The 21372-nt window shown below is 44.3% G+C and overlaps 1 protein-coding gene and 1 long non-coding RNA gene across 4 annotated transcripts; one reads left to right on the top strand and one right to left on the bottom strand.

The window, feature by feature from the left end:
- The first annotated feature begins 168 nt into the window (after positions 1-168).
- On the top strand, positions 169-20675 carry ACOX1 (acyl-CoA oxidase 1). Of its 3 annotated transcripts, none has more exons than XM_068209452.1 (14): positions 169-361; positions 1389-1548; positions 6964-7124; positions 11801-11908; positions 12401-12520; positions 13675-13790; positions 13983-14152; positions 14452-14614; positions 15302-15492; positions 16095-16274; positions 16889-16994; positions 17080-17223; positions 18011-18217; positions 19136-20675. In XM_068209452.1, the coding sequence occupies exons 1-14, from the start codon at positions 247-249 to the stop codon at positions 19184-19186; spliced, it is 1992 nt and encodes a 663-aa protein (XP_068065553.1). In that variant the 5' UTR covers positions 169-246; the 3' UTR covers positions 19187-20675. The 3 variants fall into 3 exon arrangements, with proteins under 3 accessions (XP_068065553.1, XP_068065552.1, XP_068065554.1); XM_068209451.1 differs by lacking the exon at positions 6964-7124 and adding an exon at positions 9965-10125 and having other exon boundaries at positions 170-361; XM_068209453.1 differs by lacking the exons at positions 169-361; positions 1389-1548 and adding an exon at positions 9965-10125 and having other exon boundaries at positions 6999-7124.
- LOC137485150 (uncharacterized) lies at positions 4537-6967 on the bottom strand. The gene is made up of 2 exons (XR_011005199.1): positions 6105-6967; positions 4537-5540 (listed from the first exon to the last, which is right to left on the bottom strand). It is a non-coding gene; the product is annotated as an uncharacterized lncRNA (long non-coding RNA).
- Positions 20676-21372: the final 697 nt, after the last annotated feature.

Consider the following 21372-nt stretch of genomic DNA (forward strand, 5'->3'; position numbering starts at 1 on the left):
ACCACAGCGCGATTTAAGGCACCGCTCCCAGCACGGCGGAACGCGCGCTCACCGCTCCGCCATCGCCTCCCGCGGGAAGGGCGGGCACCGCGGGGCACCCACGTGGTCAGGAACCACGTGGCGTCGCGGGTGTGACGTCACGCGGGGGCGGGGCCGGTGCGGCGGGGACGGGACGGGCTCGGATCCGGACTGGGATCGGGATCGGGATCGGGATCGGGATCGGGATCGGGCAGAGCCGCCGCCGCGATGTCGGTGAACGCGGACCTGCGGAGGGAGCGCGCCGCCGCCACCTTCCAGCCCGAGCTGCTCACCCACATCCTAGACGGCGGCCCTGGGCGCACCCGCCGCCGCAAGGAGATCGGTGAGGGAGGGCCCGGGCCGTGGGGACGGGGAGAGACAGCCCCGGTCAGGGCTCGGAGCGGGAGAAGGGTATGCGGCGGTGGGAGGGGGAGAGGCTGCGTGGTGGGGGAGACCCGGGGAGAGCGGGATACAGGGCGGGGGTAACGAGGTGAGGAGCCTCGGGAGAGGTGAGGAAGCACGAAGTTGTGAGGGGATCGTGGGGCGGGAGAGGGTGTGAAGGAGCTTTTGTGGAGAGGGGAGACCCCAAGGAGAAGAGAAAGCTGTGGGGAGGGGGTTTGCAGGTGGAGGGTGAGCGCAAAGGAAGGGGTTGGAGAGGAACGGGAGCTGCGCTGCGTCCCTGCTCCTCTTCTCCCCAGAGAGGATTTAGGGTGGCCCTGATAAAGCACTGTCCTTTTACTTCTCTGTTTTCCCTTCCTCCAGAGGGTGAGACGGCTTCCCATGGGCATTTCTCATGGGCTCTGTCCCCTCCTTTTTCCTTCCTAGCATGCTCTTGCCAACAGTACGAATGTAACCTGTTTGTCACAATGTGGTTATGAGAGATTAATGAGCTACTTCCAAGCTCTTCCCTAGGCTGGGACTGTCCGAGGCTGGTGTTGTGTAACTTCACTGCTAAAGGGGGGACACAGAAAGTCTGTGCTCCCTGGGCACCTTGTTTTCCTGTTGGCACAGTGGGAATAGTAACTGTGCCATTCTGCTGGAGTTACGTGGGGATCAGAGTTCACGAGGCTGCCCGAGCTTCTGGGGTTGTTGCTGAGGGGTCTGCTGGTCTTACATCAGTGAATTGCCCTCCTGCCAAGTCCAGAGTGCTTTGAACTGAAAATGGGGTTTATGTGTGCAATGAGAGTGCCAGCAGTTGAGCTCTCAAAGAGCTTCGATTTCATTCTCATTTCGTTAGCCTCTAATTTTATTTTCAATTTTTCTGGTAGCTCTACCTTGAGGCAGAGCAGGTAAAATGCTGGGTCGTTGCTTACCCCCATGCTGAGGTTTGTGGAAACTGAGCTTGTTTTCCTCTTCTGTTCTGTCCCCAGAGGCCTTAGTTCTTAATGACCCTGACTTCCAGCACGAGGATTTGAACTTCCTGTCCCGTAGCCAACGCTATGAGCAAGCCATCAGGAAGAGCTCCTTGATGGTGATGAAGCTAAGGGAATATGGAATTGCAGATCCCGAGGAGATCTACTGGTTTAAAAGGTACCTAAAAAGATCCAGAGTTTGCTTCTTGTGCTTCAGTCATCACCAAGGATGCTAGGGTTGTGCTTTTTTCCTGTTTGTTGTCTAAAGGAAGCTCAAGACCTGTATCAAAGTCCACTCAATTACTGGCTTCAGTAATTTCAGATTAAACCCTGAACTCCTGAATGTTGTGTTTTCTTAGGGCTTTTTTTTTTTAACAGAAATGCAACATTAACAATTAAACCTCTTCTTTATGTGTGATGCAGAAACCAAAAACCAGAACTTGAAGTCAGATTTTATTTTTCCAAAAGGAATAAAAATTTCATACTGAATTACTTTGAATCTGAATAGATCTGATGAGTTTGCAGCTTCTGATGAAATCTCTAAAAGCTAATTACTTCACTTTGCACTTAGACCCAATAAAGTCACATTGCAGAGATACTTGAAACTATTCCAAGATGGTTTATAAGTTCTTGTGTATCACTATCTGTTCTGGGTCCCTCCTCTAAGCTCCAGAGGTTCTCTTTGACCCAGAGGCTTTTTGTTGTACCTGACCTTTAGTTTATCTGATAATACCACCTTTGCATCAAGTTAATGAAAATAAGACAGTCTTTACATCTGAATTTTCATTCCTTCCAGAAGAAAATAGTACTCAGTTCCTGATTTTGATGCATTTCTCCCCCTAATTCTGTTAAACTCTCTCTGATTTAATCAAACAGAAACTGGTAACAGAGGAGTTACACAGATGTAGAAATCTGTTGCAAGCCCATGGATATATCCTCTGGCACGTTAAATAATGAACCACAAGCCCCCTCTAACTGGTTTTGTAGAAAAGCTGTCATGGGCCCCAGGGCATGACCCTTGGCACTAGGACATTGAAGTCATCTTGTCCACTGTGGTTTAACTTTCAGAGAAACTGGTCTGCACTGACCTGTGTCATGAAAGTTGTCATGGAAGTAATGTAAATAATTTGAAAACCGTCATTGGTGGACAGTGATAACAGGGAAGAAGTTCAGTGACAGTAGTGGATTATTCAGATGCTGCACAGCCAAAGTTAATTAATTTTTTTTCGTACACAAGGTTTATTGAAAGTGATGGGGAAGTTTCTTCATTTATTTATTTATTTCTACAGAGAAAATTCAGCAAAGACTATCCAGTCTATCAGATGGAAAATTTAAACTAACTTTCTGTCTTTTTGTAGTGTTAATGGCAATATTATATGAAAACAGACTTTTCTGAAGTAGTCAAATGAGAGATTCTAGTTTTGTGTTTCTATAAACTTACTTTGGAGTCAGCAATATTTAAGTGAATGAAAGTGTAATAAATATTTCATACAGATACCAAATAGTACCTCCATATCTAATGTGGCATGACTGGTCAGGTGTGACTAGTCAGAATTCACAGTCCAAAACCAATGGAAACATAAAAAAGGCTTACTTTTTCCCCAGGTAAAATCTAATTGCCACCATTCAGGATTTCAAAATACAATTGCAATTACTGTAGGCTGAATGTATTTGCCACTTAAAATTTATTTTATATACCATATTTATTCTGTAATAATGTGTATCAGAATGAAGAGCAGTGCATACACTTCTTGCCTACAGGTGAAGTGTGTTTGCTCTAAGAACTCTACACCGTTGATATTCTGAAATTGCTTCTTTACTATAATGTGTGGTGTTGGCAAGGGAGGATGTGGACTTGCTGCTGCTTAAAAAATGGATTAAATGAAAGGATTATTTTTTCATCCTTTGATTTAATTTGCATTTTAATACCTGTCCCCACTTTCCCACCTGCTGAGTGTTAAATATTTTTTAAATTTGGTGAACTGCACCCAACTGACAAAATTGTTTATTTCTATCCCATGTCCAAACATGCTAATTGGTGCTAACTGGAAATGACTTCATTAGTGTAAAACCTGACCTGGAGAAAGTGTGTTTGAGCTTATTCATTTTTCCAAACTGAAAACTGCATTGATATGGTGTTGCAACATGCCTCAAATGAAGTTTATGAAATAGACTGATGTCCTTGATTGAGACATCAAGTTGCATTTATTGTGGTTGACATTTTCACTTATGGGAGCTTAAGAAATTTTGTCAGTTATCCCCAAAAGGCAGGGACAGATTTATATATGCAGTTTTGAAGAATTTTTTCCTGTAGCTTTCCTAAAGTGCCAGCATGTCTCTAGGTAGCTTTGCACATGACTCGCCAACTTTATAGCTTGATTTATAAGTAGATGAGGAGAAATGCTGCTTCCCTCACTGCCCTGAAGACATACTTAAACAGGTACTGCTGCTGCTGTGACATGTCCAAGTGAATGCTCCTCCTTCCTATTTCCAAAGGGCTTTGTTGGACTCCAAATCATAAGAGGATCTATGAAATATGCTTAATTGCTTTTCATGTAGTAATTCTTCTATGTCCACACTTGCAGTTGCAGCTGTTGTGACTACAGCTTTGAAGGCCATCAGCCTAAAAATGCCAATATTTTAGATTTCTTTTACAGTCTAACTGCAGCAAAATCTAAGTCAGCATGAAAAATGGGAAATGTTTCTGGTGTAATGCTCCAATGTTCTTGGAAGAGAGCGAGCTGCTTACTTTTAATTCACCTTCAACTTTAATTAACTTTCATTGAGGAAAATGGGATTAAACAAAGAAATGAAAACCGGTTGAGACAAACTGTGTCACGGAAGAAGAGAAGATCTGAGAGCTGCTGGTCACCAGATGATTCCTGTGTTCATAAGCATTGCATGAATGTCCACTTTCCCTGTTGGAATTTGTTCTTACATCTCTAAATTCGGACCCGGAGTAGCTTTAAGGAAATCAAAGCAGAAAAACTCTACTATGGGCCCTACTTGGCATTGTGAAATTAATACGGAGTGAATGAGTCTGGCTTGGTCTTACTTTGATAAAGCTGGAACAGGAGTTTATTGCCATAGCAGTTGTTAGCTCTGAAGCCCAGTTAGCACAGCTCAAACACAGCTCCTGCTCCTTCTCCACTGGGATGACCCATCATGCTCCTCCTTGAAAGAATTACTTCAAGAACTGCCCAGAGCACAAAGGTTTGCACACAGACTAACGTAAAGAAAATGCCCCTGTTCTGTGACCCATTTCTGCAGGCTGAGGACGGCTTTGCAGTTGTTCCTGTAGCTTTGGAGCCTCTGAACACACAGGCTTTGCTTCTGTCATCCTCTGTGCACTTTGAGACAGTGACACACCTGTCACATAAATCCCTTTTACTGTGTGGGTGACACTGGTTGCTGTGAACTCTGGGAAGATCTATATTGCCAAAGCACATATTACTACACAGCCTTCTCCCAGAAGGGGATTTGGAGCTGCTGCCTCATTGTGACACTGGTTGTTGTAGCAAGGCTGACCTCAGAGCAGCTGGCCATTGATCAGATGGTCACTGCCACCATCAGTCTTGATGGAGCAGAGTATTTGAGCAGTTACACACTGCAGCCTTCGGAGAACAGCCAATCCAGGTGCTGGGAGCGTTGAAATTGCAATGGGAAGCAGTAAGAGTTCAGAGAAAGAAACAGATGGGAAGAAAACCTGTTGTTCCTTCCTTCACAGCTGTACTTCTTCTGTTTACCCTGTGTCTTGAGGAAAGCAGGATTCTCTCTCACTGTCATTCAAGTTAAAAGGCACATTAAGAAAATCCTAAATCTTCAGTGTGGAATACACAGAGATGAACAGTTTCTGCTGTAATTTATTTTTCAGCTTAGTTAATGCAAGCAGCTGTTAAAATGTTAAAATGACCTCCTGACACAGGGTGTTAAAGCATCCACTTGCAAAATGTCTGTTGTCTTCCTCCTGTCAGAGAAGGTAATAGTAATCATTAGATATCTGGCACTTGTGATTAAACTTCCTCATAGACAGTGAAAGTTGCTGGTGTGACCTTTCAGAAGATTTCTGGGATGTTTTCCTGGAGCATTACCTTCAAAGAAGCAGTGTCTGACCTGATTTTTCTGATAGCAAAGCATGGGCTGCACATTTTTCTCAAGTTCTTTCAATGACTGCTGAAAATATGCAAAGACCCATTCAAGCTCTTCCCAAGCTGCCCTGAAACTTCATGTTTCAAGGCCAGCACTCACTTTCTCCCTGTAGATTTGTCATTTTTGGGCCCAGGGAGTAGGCGCACAATAATTGTGCTGCAGGCAGTGAGGAAGAAAAGGGTGCTGCTTCTGCTGTATAGGTTCTGGGCTAAAAGAATAACCTACTTAGGAAACCACAAGAGTGTTGAAAAGTTCTATTTTGCTGTCCTTGCAGCATTTTTAAGCCCTTGGTCACCCTGAAAGCATCAGTTTTGGTAACATCTGCTGCTGTAGGCAAGAGAGGTATTTTTGGTGAAAGAACTGTGTGCCTCGATTCCAGGAACTTGAGACACTGTACCTGCACCCACACCAGTTTAAAGCACAGTTAATACATTAATCACCAGCATTAGATTACTTGATTACAATAATTTTGTTCCCGGAAAAATCCATGGCTCATTTAGTCTTGTTCATTTAAAACAGGCAACATGCAGTTCAGTGGTGCTTCATCTCTCGCTCTAAGGCTGGTTTTCACAGCTTGTACAGGACCTGCTGTTGAATTATCAATTATTTACTCTCTGCATGCTGCAAAATGCCAATCACAAATGCTGCTGTAATTGACAAGCTATGTGCAGAACATCCCCTATGGTATTTATGCAGAGGGCTCATTTTTTCCTCCTCTTAGAGTTTAGATGGAATAAACATTTGTCTACGGTAGATTGAAGATGAAGAAACCGATCAAGCTGCAGAAGGGAAGATGTTTTAATTGAGAATGTACTTTGCCTGCCATTGTGGCTACTAGATGGTTAGAGTTTTCTTTCATGAAATAACTTCTGCTTTGGTGAAGCACACCTAAAATGTCTGAACTTCCTTTCCATTCCCTCCAGCACTAGACTGTAATGGTAATTTTAATTGAAGGTGAGTTCCAGCTCTCACAATGGATAGAAGCAGCTGCAGGCAATACAGAGCTGTTCCAAAAAGAACTCAGTCACCAAAGAAACCTTTTCATTTTTAATACATATTTCTTCTAACTAATAATGCCCTAGTTGTAGGCTACCAGCAGCAGTGGGATTTACTCCCACAAAGCCTGAGAGATGGGGGAGAAAACATTTTGGTTTTCATGTCCTTAGTTTCAAGTTCCTCATGAACCTTTGTAGAATAATATTTTTTCCAGTTACATAGCAACAGCAGGATTCATGGGGTGAAGAAGATGCCTGGAAGAAACATCTGTTTCCCCGTTGGCATTGTGTCTGATGCCTCCACAATTGGAGGTTGCTTGTGGGACAAAAAAAAAAAAGGTTGAATGAGGCAAAGAGATTATTTATCTTATGCTCCAATTAGAGAAAAGCCTTCAGGTTCATGGTAACAGTAAGACTGAGATCCAGATCCCTCTATTTCTCTCCTGTAGAACATGCTTGGGCAATTTTCCTGAACCTTTGGGTCTCCACTTCAGCATGTTTCACAAAACCATAGAGACCCAAACGTCTGCTGCTCAGAAGGAGAAGTGGCTGCCCCTGGTCCGTGGAGTCAAGATAATTGGCACCTACGCCCAAACCGAAATGGGACATGGTTAGTTCCCTTCAGGGATCAATGGGTAACCTCTTTTCTCTAACTCCAGTGGGTAAATTCTTAATGTTCCCTGGGTCAATCTAAAAGGGGGAAAGGTAAAATTCCTCAGTTAATGGTTGATGTCTCTAGCCAGACAGCTGCCTCATTTCACATCCTGACAATCCCAGGATTCCTTTTGGTCTTTTCCAGAATGTACCTCTTAGCTGATCTCTGCATTGGTAGTTGTTACCTTTGTTTTGAAATGAGGAGGTGGTTCTAAGCCCTGAGAATCTGAATTTCACGTGAACCAGCTGGAACATGTCAATGAACAGTACTGTGGTTTTTACTTTTGCCTGATTTTGGGATGGGTATGCCAGAGCCCTCAGTGCATGGCTGGCCTGCAGAAACAGGTCAGGAGCATTCCTACAGGAGCAGTGGAGCACACAAGATTGTGAGTTCTGGGTTGAAAGTCAGGTATGCTTTGCCCCAGGCACTTTTCTTCCAGATGCTGCTCCACTGCAGCTGTGCAGCTTCCTGGAAAGGTCTTGTTTACAAAGAAAAAAAACCATCCTATTCCTGCTGTTGTTGAAAGTAACTTTCTCTGCTTCAAATGGAAAAACATTTAATGGATCAAAAAACAGTCTCTTAGCCCAGAACCTGGAATTATGGCTGTTAAGTACCAGCAAGAATAGTTAACAAACTAGGGCTCCAGTGCTTGTGCTGGCATCTGAAGTGGGAAAGCCTGAGGTGCCAAGTCTGGACACTGCTGGATGGCAATGCCAGCTGCCTGGTTGCTCAGTTACAGCTGCTGAAACATTTGTAGAAGACTGAGTGGAAGAAACCCTGTCCTCTGTCCTGCTCAACAAACCCAGCTCAACGCCAGAAGCTGAGAGAGAACTGAATGGCAACGATCAGTGCCTTGCTTTCTCACACCAGCTGCTTGAAATCAGTCACATCCAAGCTGCAGTGATTGGTTTTACTTCTGATTTCACATTAGATCATTGCACTTTCTTGCTTGCTGATGGTTGATTTCCTTATAGTTCTCATGTTGTTTCATGGTTAAATTGGTATTTTGACACTAAATGGAATACAGTGAAGTAGATACACTTTCTATGCTGAATAATTAAAATAAAACATGTGGCATTCCTGCTGTGAATATTGGGTATCTGATATTTCATCAGTGAAGCTGCTGCAGTAATTGTCACTAAGCTTTGCTTAATTTAATCCTGATGTTTAAAATCTGGTGATGGGGAAGCAGACCTCTGGGTTATTGAATTGAACTCTGGCCTGGATGGGTAGTTACTCAGTTTTATCTCGGTGACTCTATGTGTGATAGCCTGTGTTGATTTTAACCTTTTTCATAGTGAAGAAGTCTCCTTTCTCCCTCAAAAAAAAAAAATTAGAAATTGGAGAAGGAAAAACACAAATAGCACAGGGCTGAAAATGAAACAAGAAGGAGCAGTGAAAAAGCGAAAATACTGTGCTGTTTCTATCTGTTTTGATTTTTTTTTGGTCACTCTTTGCCTGTCAGCTGTGTACTTCTCATCAGTACTGAACTCACTTAAAATCTGTTATTCCTGGTAGGCCATTGTTGGGCTTGGTCACTGTGCAGTCAGAAAGCTTAGAAAACCTTGCTGCTGGGTTTATTATAGTTGAATTTATTTGTAGGAGTCTGAGACTATCAAAAAACAGTTCTTGGGAAGCCCTAGGGACAGAACTAGTTCATATTAATGTGTATTTAGAGATCACAAGGATGCATTGTTCCCACTTTGCTAAGAATGTCAGATGAGTTTGAGCCAAGCTCAGATCAGTGCTCTTTCCATAATGCATATCGTTTAAATATAGATATATTCCTGTTAAAGTCCAATTAAATTTATTTCATACATAAATGAGCCAGATGGAGGTACTGGTCCTCAATCTATCACCACTATTTTAATACTCAAAGCTGTCAATATTTTAAGATTTAGTGATGAATTGATTCTTTATATTGAAAAACTTAATAGACCACTTAATTACCTCACAGTGGTGTTTGACAGAACATGGAGAAAAAGTAATTCTAATGAAATATATTTAATTTGAGATAATTTGTGCTGGTGATTTACAAATTTTAAAATGTTGGCTTTCTTCCCAAGTTGTTCATGTTCACAACTTTGAGTTACACATACAGAGCACTGTCCTTTTAAGAAAGTTCTTTAAAATAGCAGAAATTGAAGTTGATTTGAAATGCCATGTACATTAATTGTGTCTGATACTTAATTTTTAAAAAGTAGAGTAAATAATGCAGCCAGTTAGGATTTGCCTTTTTAAAAAAAAATAAAGTTCATTGAAAACCTAACTCGTTTAGCTGGATAAACTGTGACTTCCACCAGGTTCTACCTTCAAAACGTGTCAAAAAAAAAAGGTGGACTTTCTATATTTGGTTGAAAGCACACTGTGTTCAGCCACATCACATCTCCAACAAACTGACATTCTCAGCTGACTGCCTCAGCCCATTGAACTTAGGGATGCTCTGATGTGCAAACCAGAAGGTCTGGTCCATCTTTTGGTTTGGATTCATCCTTTTTTTTTAATCAATCATAGTGCATCAAAAATAGGGGAATGTTGCAGATGCACTTTCTGCGAGATTACAAAGAAATGCACTGCAGCATGTCTATTTCAAAGTGAGTGCAACTTCTTATTACTCAGGCCTGAGAAAAGGACAGTGCTCTGGCTCTCCGAAATACACTTGCTGAATTCTGATTGACACGTGAATCATTGTTTTTTCTTTTTGTCTCTTCCTGAATCTCCACCATGAATCCTCATGCTTGCTTCCCTCCCATAACATTCCCTTCACGCTCCCATCCTGTGACAATTCTTCGCAGCTTTGTTCACCGCGGACGGCCTGAACCTCTGGACCTTCACCTGGGCATGTTCCTCCCCACTCTTCTCACCCAGGCCACCCCAGAGCAGCAGGATCGCTTCTTCATGCCTGCCTGGAACCTGGAGATCATTGGCACTTATGCCCAGACTGAAATGGGCCATGGTACAGTACAATCAGTAAATGCTCTTTCTAAGAATGCCTTTGTGTGCAGAGGATTCCCGTGCCTGGGTAGAGCAGTGTGGGTGTGTCCCACAGTTTTGCACGTGCAGCTGTGGTTGTAGGGAAAAGTGGAAAGCCTCTGCAAGGGTTAATGGAGCATTATGCCATGTGCTGCTTCCCTCTTCCTCTGAAGAAAGGGTTTGATGTCTGTAGCTCTGTAAATGAGCACCTGGGTGCTCCTCCAGTTCAAACCAGTATCAGTACTGCCCATCACTGGTGCTGTCAGTTTGGTGGCATCTGTTCATTTTACACTTGCTGTTCTTTCCAGTTTGAGTTCTGATTTGCTTTAATTAATGTTCAGTGTAAAGACAAAAAGACAGAGCTTTGAGGTAGTGAAAGAGATGCAAAAAAAATTAAGTTGCTTGTTCATCTCAGGATTAACTTGGTTCCAATGCTCATGTTCTGTGGGGAGCCTTTTCCCCTTAGTTCACTCCCATGTGTTCTTTTTAACTGACCATGAAATGTGTTGGGCTTTTTGAGTTCTCTGTCTCATGTTGACTTTGTTTTTTGTTGCTATTCCTTTGCTTTCAAGCTTTGAAATGGATTTTGATAACTCCAGCAGTATTGTGATTGCAACACTTCTAATTCAGGTTTCAAAGGGAGGACATTCTGCCTTGGGAAACTTTAATTTTGGTCATCTCAGAGTTGCAGATCTTTTCTAAAGATGAGCAGGATTCACCTTTGTGTTGAAGGGAAATGTAGAGATTGTGTGAAGCATAAAATAACTGCAAATCTGAGGAGAATCTCTTGGAACTAGTGAGGTTTGAAGATCCTTTGCCAGCAGAGTATGTCTGTCTTGAGCTGCCTGTGGAAGTCTGCCATTACCTCCGTGCTTTGGGAACGTGGTTGCTGCAAGGTGATCTCCTTTTTCCTGTTGGAGCTCTTGTCCTGCCCTGTCAGTCCAGGCTCTCAGGAGTGTTCACAGCTTGTCTAGTTTAAGCAAGTAGGCCTGGTGATTTTGGGAGTTCTTAAGTCATTCAGGGGCAGTGCCACTGCTCTGAGATAGGTGTGTGGGAAGTGAAGCATTGGGGGCAGAAGGCAAAGGCTGTTCCTGGAATTACCTCCATCTTCATCTACCTGCATCAGTACCTGGCATACACATGCCAATACTTGCTCTCTTGGAGCTATGGATGATCTCTGCTGGGAGATCAGCTCCATCAAGTAAGGAGAATGTAGGCTTGATGAGGGAATGAAGAGGTGATGGCTGTTTACTTTGTCTTGTGGCTGAGAACTGGATAGTTTTATTTTGTAATTTAATCAGATTGCATTTTAGTGAAATTCAGGTGAGTGTGTTCCCATGGAATATTTTAAATGAGAAAGGGCTTCTGGTGTGTGTGATAGCAAAAAGGTGTCAGATTGGAGGTGCTTGGAAGACTAGTCTTAGGCCACTGGGGAAAAAAATCAATGTTTTCTGAGAACTGGCAGTCCCAGAATGTGGCCTAGCCCTCACTTGTTCTTTCTTAATTTGTTGATATTTAGCTTTTTATTCCTGTAGCCTAAAAGCAAAATTAAAATTCAAACATTACTACTGGAGTTCCACTTTCCATTGTCCAGTTTTGTCCTTGTCTCTGTTTTGTGACTGACTTCCTGCCAAAACAGTGTGTTTACTTGTTTCCAGGGACTCATCTCCGGGGCCTGGAAACGACAGCCACTTACGACCCCTCTACCCAGGAGTTCATCCTCAACAGCCCCACTGTCACCTCCCTTAAGTGGTGGCCCGGTGGACGTAAGTGTGTCTAAATCTGGCAGATGTATGGAAAAGCTCAGGGAGGTGATGTTATGTGTGTTGTATCTACAGAGTGATATAACTGAAAGTTGATCCACAAGAGTTGGCTGAAAGCCAGTCACTCTTGCATAACAAGCAAACTTATCAGAGCCTGCTGAACATTGTCTGTGTGCTCTGGGCTGTTGCTCAGATCCATTCACACTGTGGATTTGGTGTAATTCTTGATTGCTTGTCTCAAATTATTTGTAGTTCCTTCAGCTTCACTGATGGGTATGCCAAGGACTCGGTGTTTTATAGTCAAGAAAATTGTGTTGTGCAGCTTCCATGGACTTGAGCAGCATTTTGTCATAGAGCTTTACGATTGGGGTGGCATCCAGTGGGGTCAGTCTGGTTTTCTAGTGCATGGTGTGATGAGGTTATCTCAGAAGAAAGACTCTGTGTGTGTGAGCGTGTCCGACTGTGTTTCTGTGCTGAGTCCTGCTCCCGTTGCAGTTGGGAAGACATCGAACCACGCCATCGTTCTGGCTCAGCTCTACACCCAGGGCCAGTGCAAAGGCCTGCATGCCTTCATTGTCCCCATCCGGCGGCTGGGCACACATGAACCTCTGCCAGGTACAAATTCACACTCAGGGAATAGATTACATCTGTTTCTCTCTGACTGTATACAGCTGCTGTGTCTTGTTGAAATCCATAGCTTATTTCATTAGCTGAATTCATCTGGTAGGTCACAGGGCTTAAATGAGTCTTTCTTATGACTGAACTACCACTAAATCATCTTTACTACCAGGCCTTCAGTGTGAAGTTTAGTTTGGGATTTGATTCTTCCCCAGTGGAGTTTAGTTTGGCATTTGGTTCTGCCCCAGTGTCTCCTGGCTATGCATTCCATGAGCAGCACATCCTGCTTTCTGACAGGGGAAGAAGAGCTTTCATCACTCTAGCTGGAAATGAGCTGGATGAACTTCAGAGACAGCTCCTGCAGTGAGTGGATAGTAGGGCTGCATGGAAATTCTGGAGACTCCCATGTTTTGATATCCAGTTGTTGTGGTTTAACTCATCAGGCAGCTAAACACACACAGCCATTCCCTCCACACAGAGGGATGGGGGAAAGAATTGTCAAACAGGTAAAACTTCTAGACTGAGATAAAGACAATTTAACAGGACAGAAAAGGAAGGGAAATGAATAATAATAACAGTAACAACAATAATTATAATAGTAGAATATGCAGAACAAGTGATCACTGTGTGATTGCTCAGCACCAGCTGATTGATGCCGAGACAGTCCCTGAGCAGGGAGCTGTCATCCCCCCAGGTTGCTTCACCCCCTTTTATTGTTCACCATGATGCCACGTGGTGGGGAATATCCCTTTGTCCAGCTGGGATCAGCTGTCCTGGCTGTGTCACCTGCCAGCTTCTTGTGTCTCCCTAGCTTCCTCACTGTTGGGGCAGTGTGGAAATTGAAAAGTCCTTGATCTGATGCAAGTGCTACTCAGCAGCAACTGAACTATCAGTGTGTTATCAACATTGTTCTCATGCTAAATCCAGAACACAGCACTGTACCAGCCACTGGGGAGATAATTTCACTCCATCCCAGCCAAAACCAGGACATCATTTTTCTATCAAAGAGGTTAAGGTCCCTGTTAACTCTTACTCATAACACTTCCAGGACTTGCTAGAAAACTAACCCATCTCCTTGTTGGAGAAGGCTTGAACTTCTTGTGTGGTTTTTAGTTCCTATTTCTTAATGCAAGTGGCTTTGTCTGTGGCAGGTATTACAGTGGGTGACATTGGCCCCAAATTTGGCTATGATGAAATGGATAATGGCTACCTGAAAATGGACAACTTCCGAATTCCTCGAGAAAACATGCTGATGAAATATGCCCAGGTAAAGCAGTGAGTTTCAGCATCTGCTGTTAGAAATGGGCACGCTGAATGCTCGTGAGCTTGAGTACTGCACCAAAAGGATTGTGGGTGGTTTGTAAATGCTGCTTGATGAGTTTAGAGTATGAACATGTTAAAAGGAAGAAACTTCACAAATGAATAGGCTGTATTTTTTTAATATTTTATTTTTTGGCAGGTTGAACCAGATGGAACCTATGTGAAGCCAGTCAGTGACAAGCTGACCTATGGGACCATGGTGTTCATCCGTTCCCTCATCGTGGGTGACTCTGCTCGCTCCCTGTCCCGGGCCTGTACCATCGCCATCCGCTACAGCGCCGTCAGACACCAGTCTGAGCTGAAACCAGGGTGAGTGCAGGGAGACCCAGAGCAGCCTAAACTGCTGAGGGAAAATTTGAAGTACTGGGAGGAATGAGGGCTGTGGCTGATATTTGCTTTGGCACTCAGTATGGTTTCAAAACACTGTTTGTCCTGGGGAGTGCATACTCTCATTCTTGGAATGTCCTCCCGTGCTAGAGGCTTTTGCTGGATGGCCTTAGAGAGTCTGGCTTGATATGGATGGTGAACTTACTTAGAATAGGGATAAATGGGGTTTCTGCAGCAGGTTGCTACCACTGACATGCTAACTCATCTGTGTTTTGCTCTAGGGAACCAGAACCCCAGATCCTGGATTATCAGACCCAACAATACAAACTCTTTCCTCTCCTGGCAACAGCCTACGCCTTCCATTTTGTGGGAGCCTACATCAAGGACACCTACCATCGTATCAACGGGGACATCAGCAAGGGGGACCTCAGTGAGCTGCCAGAGGTAGTGTGTCCTCTGGAAACCAGAGTGTTGGTCGAATTTGTGTGAGGTTTCTTCACAGCATGGAAAAAGAGGCAGTGAGCCTTTTTGGCTTTCACTCGTGAGACGTCTTCTACTTCTGTAGTTTCAGAAGCCCCCAAGTCCAGAATGTGCTGGTGACATTTATTTGCTCCATTAATTTAGCACTTTATAAAAAACAGGGAGTAATGCACAGTGAGAAAGCTACTGGGAATATATTTTTATTCAAAAGGTGCATTTCCAGGAATGATGGAGTACTGTTTGCGAGTTCAGACTGGTCTTGTGCTTGTGCTGTAACTTCTTAATTGTTCTTCCAGGTTCCTAGGGTAGAATAGGTGTGTTGCTCAAAGTATCAGTACTATACTGAGGAGTTAGGGTTGTAAAATGTTAATTTTCTGTCAGGGTTTGTGACAATGGGCAGTTGGAAACAGTACATAAAATGTGTAGGGGCAGAAGGAATGATGTAGTTAAAATAAGTCTTTCCATGCACAAGGGTTTTCATATAAATATTTGGCTCAAGAAGGAGTTCCTTCAAGAAAAACAAAAACCTGTGGAACAGCGCAAGAATGGTGTTGATTTCATTTTTTTTTTTTTCTGGGAGCTGCAGTCCTTAACATGTATGTGTGCAAGCTAAGACTGGAAAATAAACCTGGCTTTGCTGTTTCCCCTCAGCTGCACGCCCTGACAGCAGGGCTGAAGGCGTTCACCTCCTGGACTGCCAGTGCTGGCATTGAGGAATGTCGGATGGCGTGCGGCGGGCACGGCTACTCCCGCTGCAGTGGCATTCCTGACATCTATGTCACCTTCACCCCGTCCTGCACCTACGAGGGGGAGAACACTGTCATGATGCTGCAGACAGCCAGGTATGGGAGCTCTGCACAGGGATGTTCCAGCCTCACCCCGTGGTCCTTGTGGCTGGCGTTGGTACCAAAAGGGTTAATTCAATCTCTGCTGTGTCTGTGTAACTTTGAGCAGAGAAACAGAATCTGCTATCCCAGCAAGGACAGTTGGGAGATAAGGGGGAGACATCTGGCTAAAGAATGCAGCTACAGCCAAAACAAGGACTCAGTCTGGGAACTTGGGGAGGGGTTTATGGTAATGAGTTAATTATAATATGCATGTCAGGACTGTATGTAAGCAACACACTTGTAAAAAATCACATGCACACAAGGAAGAGTTACACCCATGCAACCAGACACCTGTAATAAATGATGCCCTTCTTAACACTAAATTGGTGTTGAGGAGTCTTTTATTTGACTGGTGTGCAGAGAATTTGGTGACAAAGTAATGAGCAGAAGTGTCTGTATTAGCACAAAACTGGTGTCTTGTTTCTGTCCCCTACCCCATTTTTGACAGATAATTGTGTGCTACAACTGTTCTTTCTGACCTGAGCCTCAGTGAGATGACTTTTGTCCATTCAAACAACTCATGAGTAAGAGCTGCCATCTGCTGTCTCTATTTTCAGGTTCCTTATGAAAAGCTACACCCAGGTGACCTCTGGACAGCAGGTCAGTGGCATGGTGTCCTACCTGAACGACCTCTCCAGGCAGCGCATCCAGCCCCAGCACGTGGCTGCCAGGACTGTCACCGTGAAGATCAACGACCCCACCAGCTTGGTGGAGGCCTACAAGTCACGTGCTGCCCGGTGAGCTCACACTGACTGGGCTGAGCCAACAAAAACTGGGTGAGGTGGTGCTGATGCACTGCCCTGTTTGTGCCGGGTTCTTGAGGCGCAGCTGGCGAAGCTTTGATCCGTGTGTTGCTTTCAGGAAGTGACACAATTTACTGGGTTGGGGACAGGGTTAAGTGCTTTGAGGTTGCAGGGGGCTGCTCATAGCCTGGTTACTCTGCTCCCCAATCCTTTGAGATTTATCATTTTCTTTTTTATGCGTAAAGTATATTCAAACTTACAAATACAAAACTACTCAGCAATCTCTCTGGAGAGAAACAATCCTGATATTAAAGTTCATTGTGAGGGAAGTGGGAGAACAGAACACACTCCTACTTGTGAGTAGGTATTGAAGCACCACATGTGTGCTGTCAGAAGTCCTCTTACCCCAGTGTAGCTGTGTTGTAGCTGCAGCAGTGATTACTGGTGTTGCAGAAGCACAACTTGTTACTCCAGTCACTGTCATCACTCATGGCACACGAGAAGAATTCTGAGCTCACGTGCTATGCTGACATGTATGAATTCAGTGTATGGCATCCTGTTAATGCGGTGTTATTATGTAAATTGTTTTTCTTTTTCATATGAAACAGGCTTGTAGAATCTGCAGCGAAGAATCTGCAAGCTGAGCTGAACCACAGAAAGAGCAAGGAGGATGCCTGGAACAAGACTTCCGTTGATCTTGTGCGGGCATCAGAGGTCGGTGATGTGCCTGCTAAAGAAATGTGCTGTGAGAGCTCCTCATCTTTCTGTGTCCCTGACTGACCCTCTTTGGTTTCTGCAGGCCCACTGCCACTATGTGGTAGTGAAGCTGTTCACAGCCAAGCTGGCCGAGGTCGGTGACGCTGCCGTCCGCGCGGTCCTGACCGACCTGTGCCTCCTGTACGCCCTGTTCGGCATCAGCAGGAACGCGGGCGATTTCCTGCAGGTTGGTGCCTTCCTCCAGCACCCCAGATCTCTGAAGCCAGGTTCACTGCTTGCATATGTGCTTTACATGCCAAGCTGTATGGATGTAATAGGTGTAAGTTCTTGGCTGTGGGCTGCCAGAAGGTCTTTAGCAGTGCAGGTCTGCTGGAAGGCTTTTGTCAGGTTTCCCTTGTGGATAAATGGAAACAGGCTTTAGCTGAAATGGTTTCCAGTTGGTGACCAGCTGTTGTGTGTTAAAAAACAAGGAATTAATAAAGGAGCTGCAGTTAGATGTGCTCCACAGCTAATACCCCTGAAAGGGGATATTGTGCTCCAAATTCTAACCCATCCTTCAGTGAATGACTTTACACTGTCAGGTGTTGCTTTTCTTCTCTTCATTGTCAGTTTGAGATTGCATTTGGGCAGGAGTGTTTTGTTTGCTCTTTAGGCAGACATGGTATGTTTTATCTTCCCATTTTCCTCTTTCCTGCTTATTAAAAATTTCCCTGAAGCCAGGCACAATTCAATACCCTTATATGCATATTCTCCAAGAAAACCTGCTGCTGCAGTTAACTGACAGGTACTCACAGAGTGAGTCTCCCATCCAGGATTAATAGCTGGGCAGTGTGGAGGGCATCTCCTTCTGCTTGTGCACTGTGGCAACTTGCCAATTAAATTACCTAGTGAAGAAAAAAACCCCTGGTGTTTCATGAACTGCTGTACTTTTGTGTGTGGGAAAGCTGACCTGTGTGAGACCTTGGGGAAGGGAAGGATTTGTGACTTGTGCAATCCTTGTTTCCCCTCTTAAGGCGGGTATCCTGACCAGTACCCAAATAACCCAAGTGAACCAACACGTGAAGGAGCTCCTGGCTGTCATTCGTCCCAATGCAGTGGCACTGGTGGACTCCTTTGACTTCCATGATGTCCACCTGGGGTCTGTGCTTGGCCGCTACGATGGCAACGTCTACGAGAACATGTTTGAGTGGGCAAAGAAATCCCCACTGAACAAAACACAGGTAAAAAAACCTCTCTTCTTTTTCTCACATGACCAGAGAAGTAACTCAGTTTAGGGTTGTTAATTCTGCTCCAGTGATCTCAGCAGGTAATTGAGGAAGAGGGGAGAAAAGTCACAAGTAGTAATGAACCAAAGCTAACAACCTACTTTCAGTTTGCTCTCTGTAGTTTTCTCTCCCAGGTGTACCTTGCATTCATCCCTGTGGGATCTCTTGAGCTTCTCAGTGAGGGAGGAAATGGTGCACTCCACAGAGAAACAACTGAAGTATCTCAGTGAATTCAAAAGCAATTATCACTTGCTGTTGATTCTGCTTAGTGACAGTAGCTGTGGAAGCCTTGCCCATTTTCTGGCAAATCTTCCAGTCTTCAGGCAGTAGCAGTGAGTGGAGAAGAAAATAAATTGCTCCCCTGTAGTACTTAGGTGTCAGATGTTGTATATCTGGCCTAGGACTGGAGCTGCAGCTGAGCTAAAATAAACTGAAGTGTCCCTGCTCCTGGTGCCTTTATTTGAGGGCAGACTGTACCTCCTACAATGGGCTGACACAGACTGCAGCTGGAGTTAAATCCCAGCACAGTTTGCTCAGTGTTCTGTACTTCTGAAGTCAGTGGGGCTTAGGAGCTTCATTACAGCCCCTTAGGAAACATGTACCAGTTTTCTTGTAATTAAAATGCCAAACTGTATGGATGTAAATCTTGCATTTCTTTCTTAAAAGAAAGGTAGTGGGCAGGCTGTTTTTAATATTCTCATGCTTTGTATCATGTAGACCCTGAAATACAGAAGTTATCTGGCTGTTCTTAAATCTCCAAAGTGCCTCTGATTCAATTTTTCTTAGTATACAAACACACTGCAAGATGTGAGGAGGTAAAACTGTTTCAAAGATCAAACCTGACCTTGTAACCGCTGTCTTGTTGTCCTGCAGGTTCATGAATCTTTCCATAAACACCTGAAGCCAATGCAAGCCAAGCTGTGAAGCCTGCAGGTTTTTTTAAAATGCACTCTTGCCCTGCCCTGAAAAGTGGGTGTTTGCATCCTTCCTTCAGGCACCTAAATCAAACCTTTGAATCCTGTAGCTGTAGGACAGTGAATAACTGTAGCCTTTCTTTCCTCTTTTATAAACGGAGGAGGTGTTGGGGAGAGTGCATAGGGATTGATGCCTGTTTTTAAAGTGCAATTATAATGGTAAAATTAACCTTTTAAAAATCTGGGAAAGCTTTATGGATTTATACAAGGATTGCTTTTGTGAAGCTGCTAACTAGAGAGAAGTTCCTGTCACCTGGAAAAGGTGGCAGGGCTTTACTATGACGTAGTTGACAGCCCTCAGGCAGTAGCTTCTGGTGAGCGGTTATGTCCTCCCCTCAAAACAAAGCATCAGTGTCTTGATTTTTTAATTTTTTTTTTTTAAGATTAGCCCCACCTCTCTCCTCATTTGGCAAATGTTTTTGCTGTGTGAAGCCTCCTGAAGAGCTCTGTGCATGCGAGTCTGCGTGTGGCACTGTTTTCCTCATGATCTGGGAAGTCAATACCCATCCTTCTCTGGAGCTCTGCTTCAGACATCTTTCCAGAAGAAATCCTCGTGTTTCCTTTGTCTTCCTTCTTTCACTGCCCTGCACAAACTCCTTTTGCCTTTGTGCCAGCTCTTGGTAAATAGGAGGTCAAAGGAGAACACAGTGATGCTGCTCTGAGGATAAAACCAACTCGTAGTAATCAGCTGGGTGCTGATGACAGATGTTCTGCCCCTCTTTTCACTCTTAGCATTTTCTAGCACTATCTCAAAGCACTTTACAAACATTACTTATGTTGATTTGGTGGGAAAAAAAAAACCACATGTAGTGGTAAAAACTGCAAATTTACCCTGGCATGATGAAGCCAGTATTGGAGGTCAGAAATCAGTTGACCAGCATCCTCAGGTCTTCTCATTTTTCTGGGATATTGTCTTGGTTTTTTAAAGGCATTTGTCAAGAAAGCGACAATCCCAAGTGAAGTGTCCGGATTTTTATTATTTTTCCTACCCATGCATTTCCAAGGAGCTTTCTCTGATTTGCCTAATTTTGTTTTGATACCACTTGGGCCTTGCACGGTGCTGTCTGACTGAACAGGAAGAATTCAGCTTGGAGGAGAACGTCCTGCTGCCCAGGGAAATCAGTGCAACAACTACAACCAAGCAAAATCATTGCTGCTTTTCCACACCAGTACAACTCTGTCCAGTAACCATAAAACCTTTTCACACTAGAGAAGGGCAACTCTGAGCTTGAAATGGCAAAAAGCTTCAGCATAAACCCAAATCCTGCAGTTCTGAGGCAACACCTGAGAAGCTGCTTCTCAGCAGCTTTGGGCTCTGTTAGTCTCTAATTTTGAATCAGTTTTCTGGCACTAACAATGATCAGACACAAGGTTTGGCTCCACGTGCAGTAGCTGAACAGAAAGAAATGTTTAATTTTAAATAAACTAATCAAACTTGCCTTTTGGCTGCTGAGTGTTTCAGGTCCCATAGGAGTTCAGGATGCCAGAGGAGGCTGAGGGCTCTGCCTTCCCTGTGTCCAGTGGAGGAGGGATGGAGGAGCAGGTTAAAAATATGCTAATGAGAATGGCACTAGCTGTGTACAGATCTAATAAATTACAAAAATGTGTTTTCAGACAAAATGTCTTTCTTTTCACACACTGCCTTCAAGTGGATCTCATGTAATTTAACGGGGGAAGTAGAATGAAGTATTGAGAAGACCTCAGATGAGTTGGATTTTGGTGTTTTACATAGTGTGACCTCCCTGGCTTTGCTCTGCAGTGTTGTGGGACGTCCAGGCCCATCCCCTGGGGATCCCTGTCCCATCCCAGGGGATCCAGCCTCTCCTGCTGCCCCCAGCCCCAGGGGAAGCACGGCTGGCACGGGGCAGAGCTGGCTGTGGTGTTTGCTCGGTGTCACTGCAGCTGAGTGTGCCCACACTGAGGGCAAAGGCTGATCAGTGCCCACAGCAAGGTCTGACCATGGTGCTGGGCAGCAGCAGATTCAATTCGCAGAAGGTGTTTTCCATTCATTTTTGGAGTTGATGCACTGGGAAGCACTTTCCTTCCTTTCTGTTGGTGAGGATTCTGCACACTTCTTGCCTTGCTGTGGTTGCTGATAACGCCTCGATGCCACAGCCTGGCGTGACTTGCTGTGTC

This window comes from Anomalospiza imberbis, chromosome 19, assembly GCF_031753505.1.
Source record: "Anomalospiza imberbis isolate Cuckoo-Finch-1a 21T00152 chromosome 19, ASM3175350v1, whole genome shotgun sequence".
Lineage (NCBI taxonomy): Eukaryota > Metazoa > Chordata > Aves > Passeriformes > Viduidae > Anomalospiza > Anomalospiza imberbis.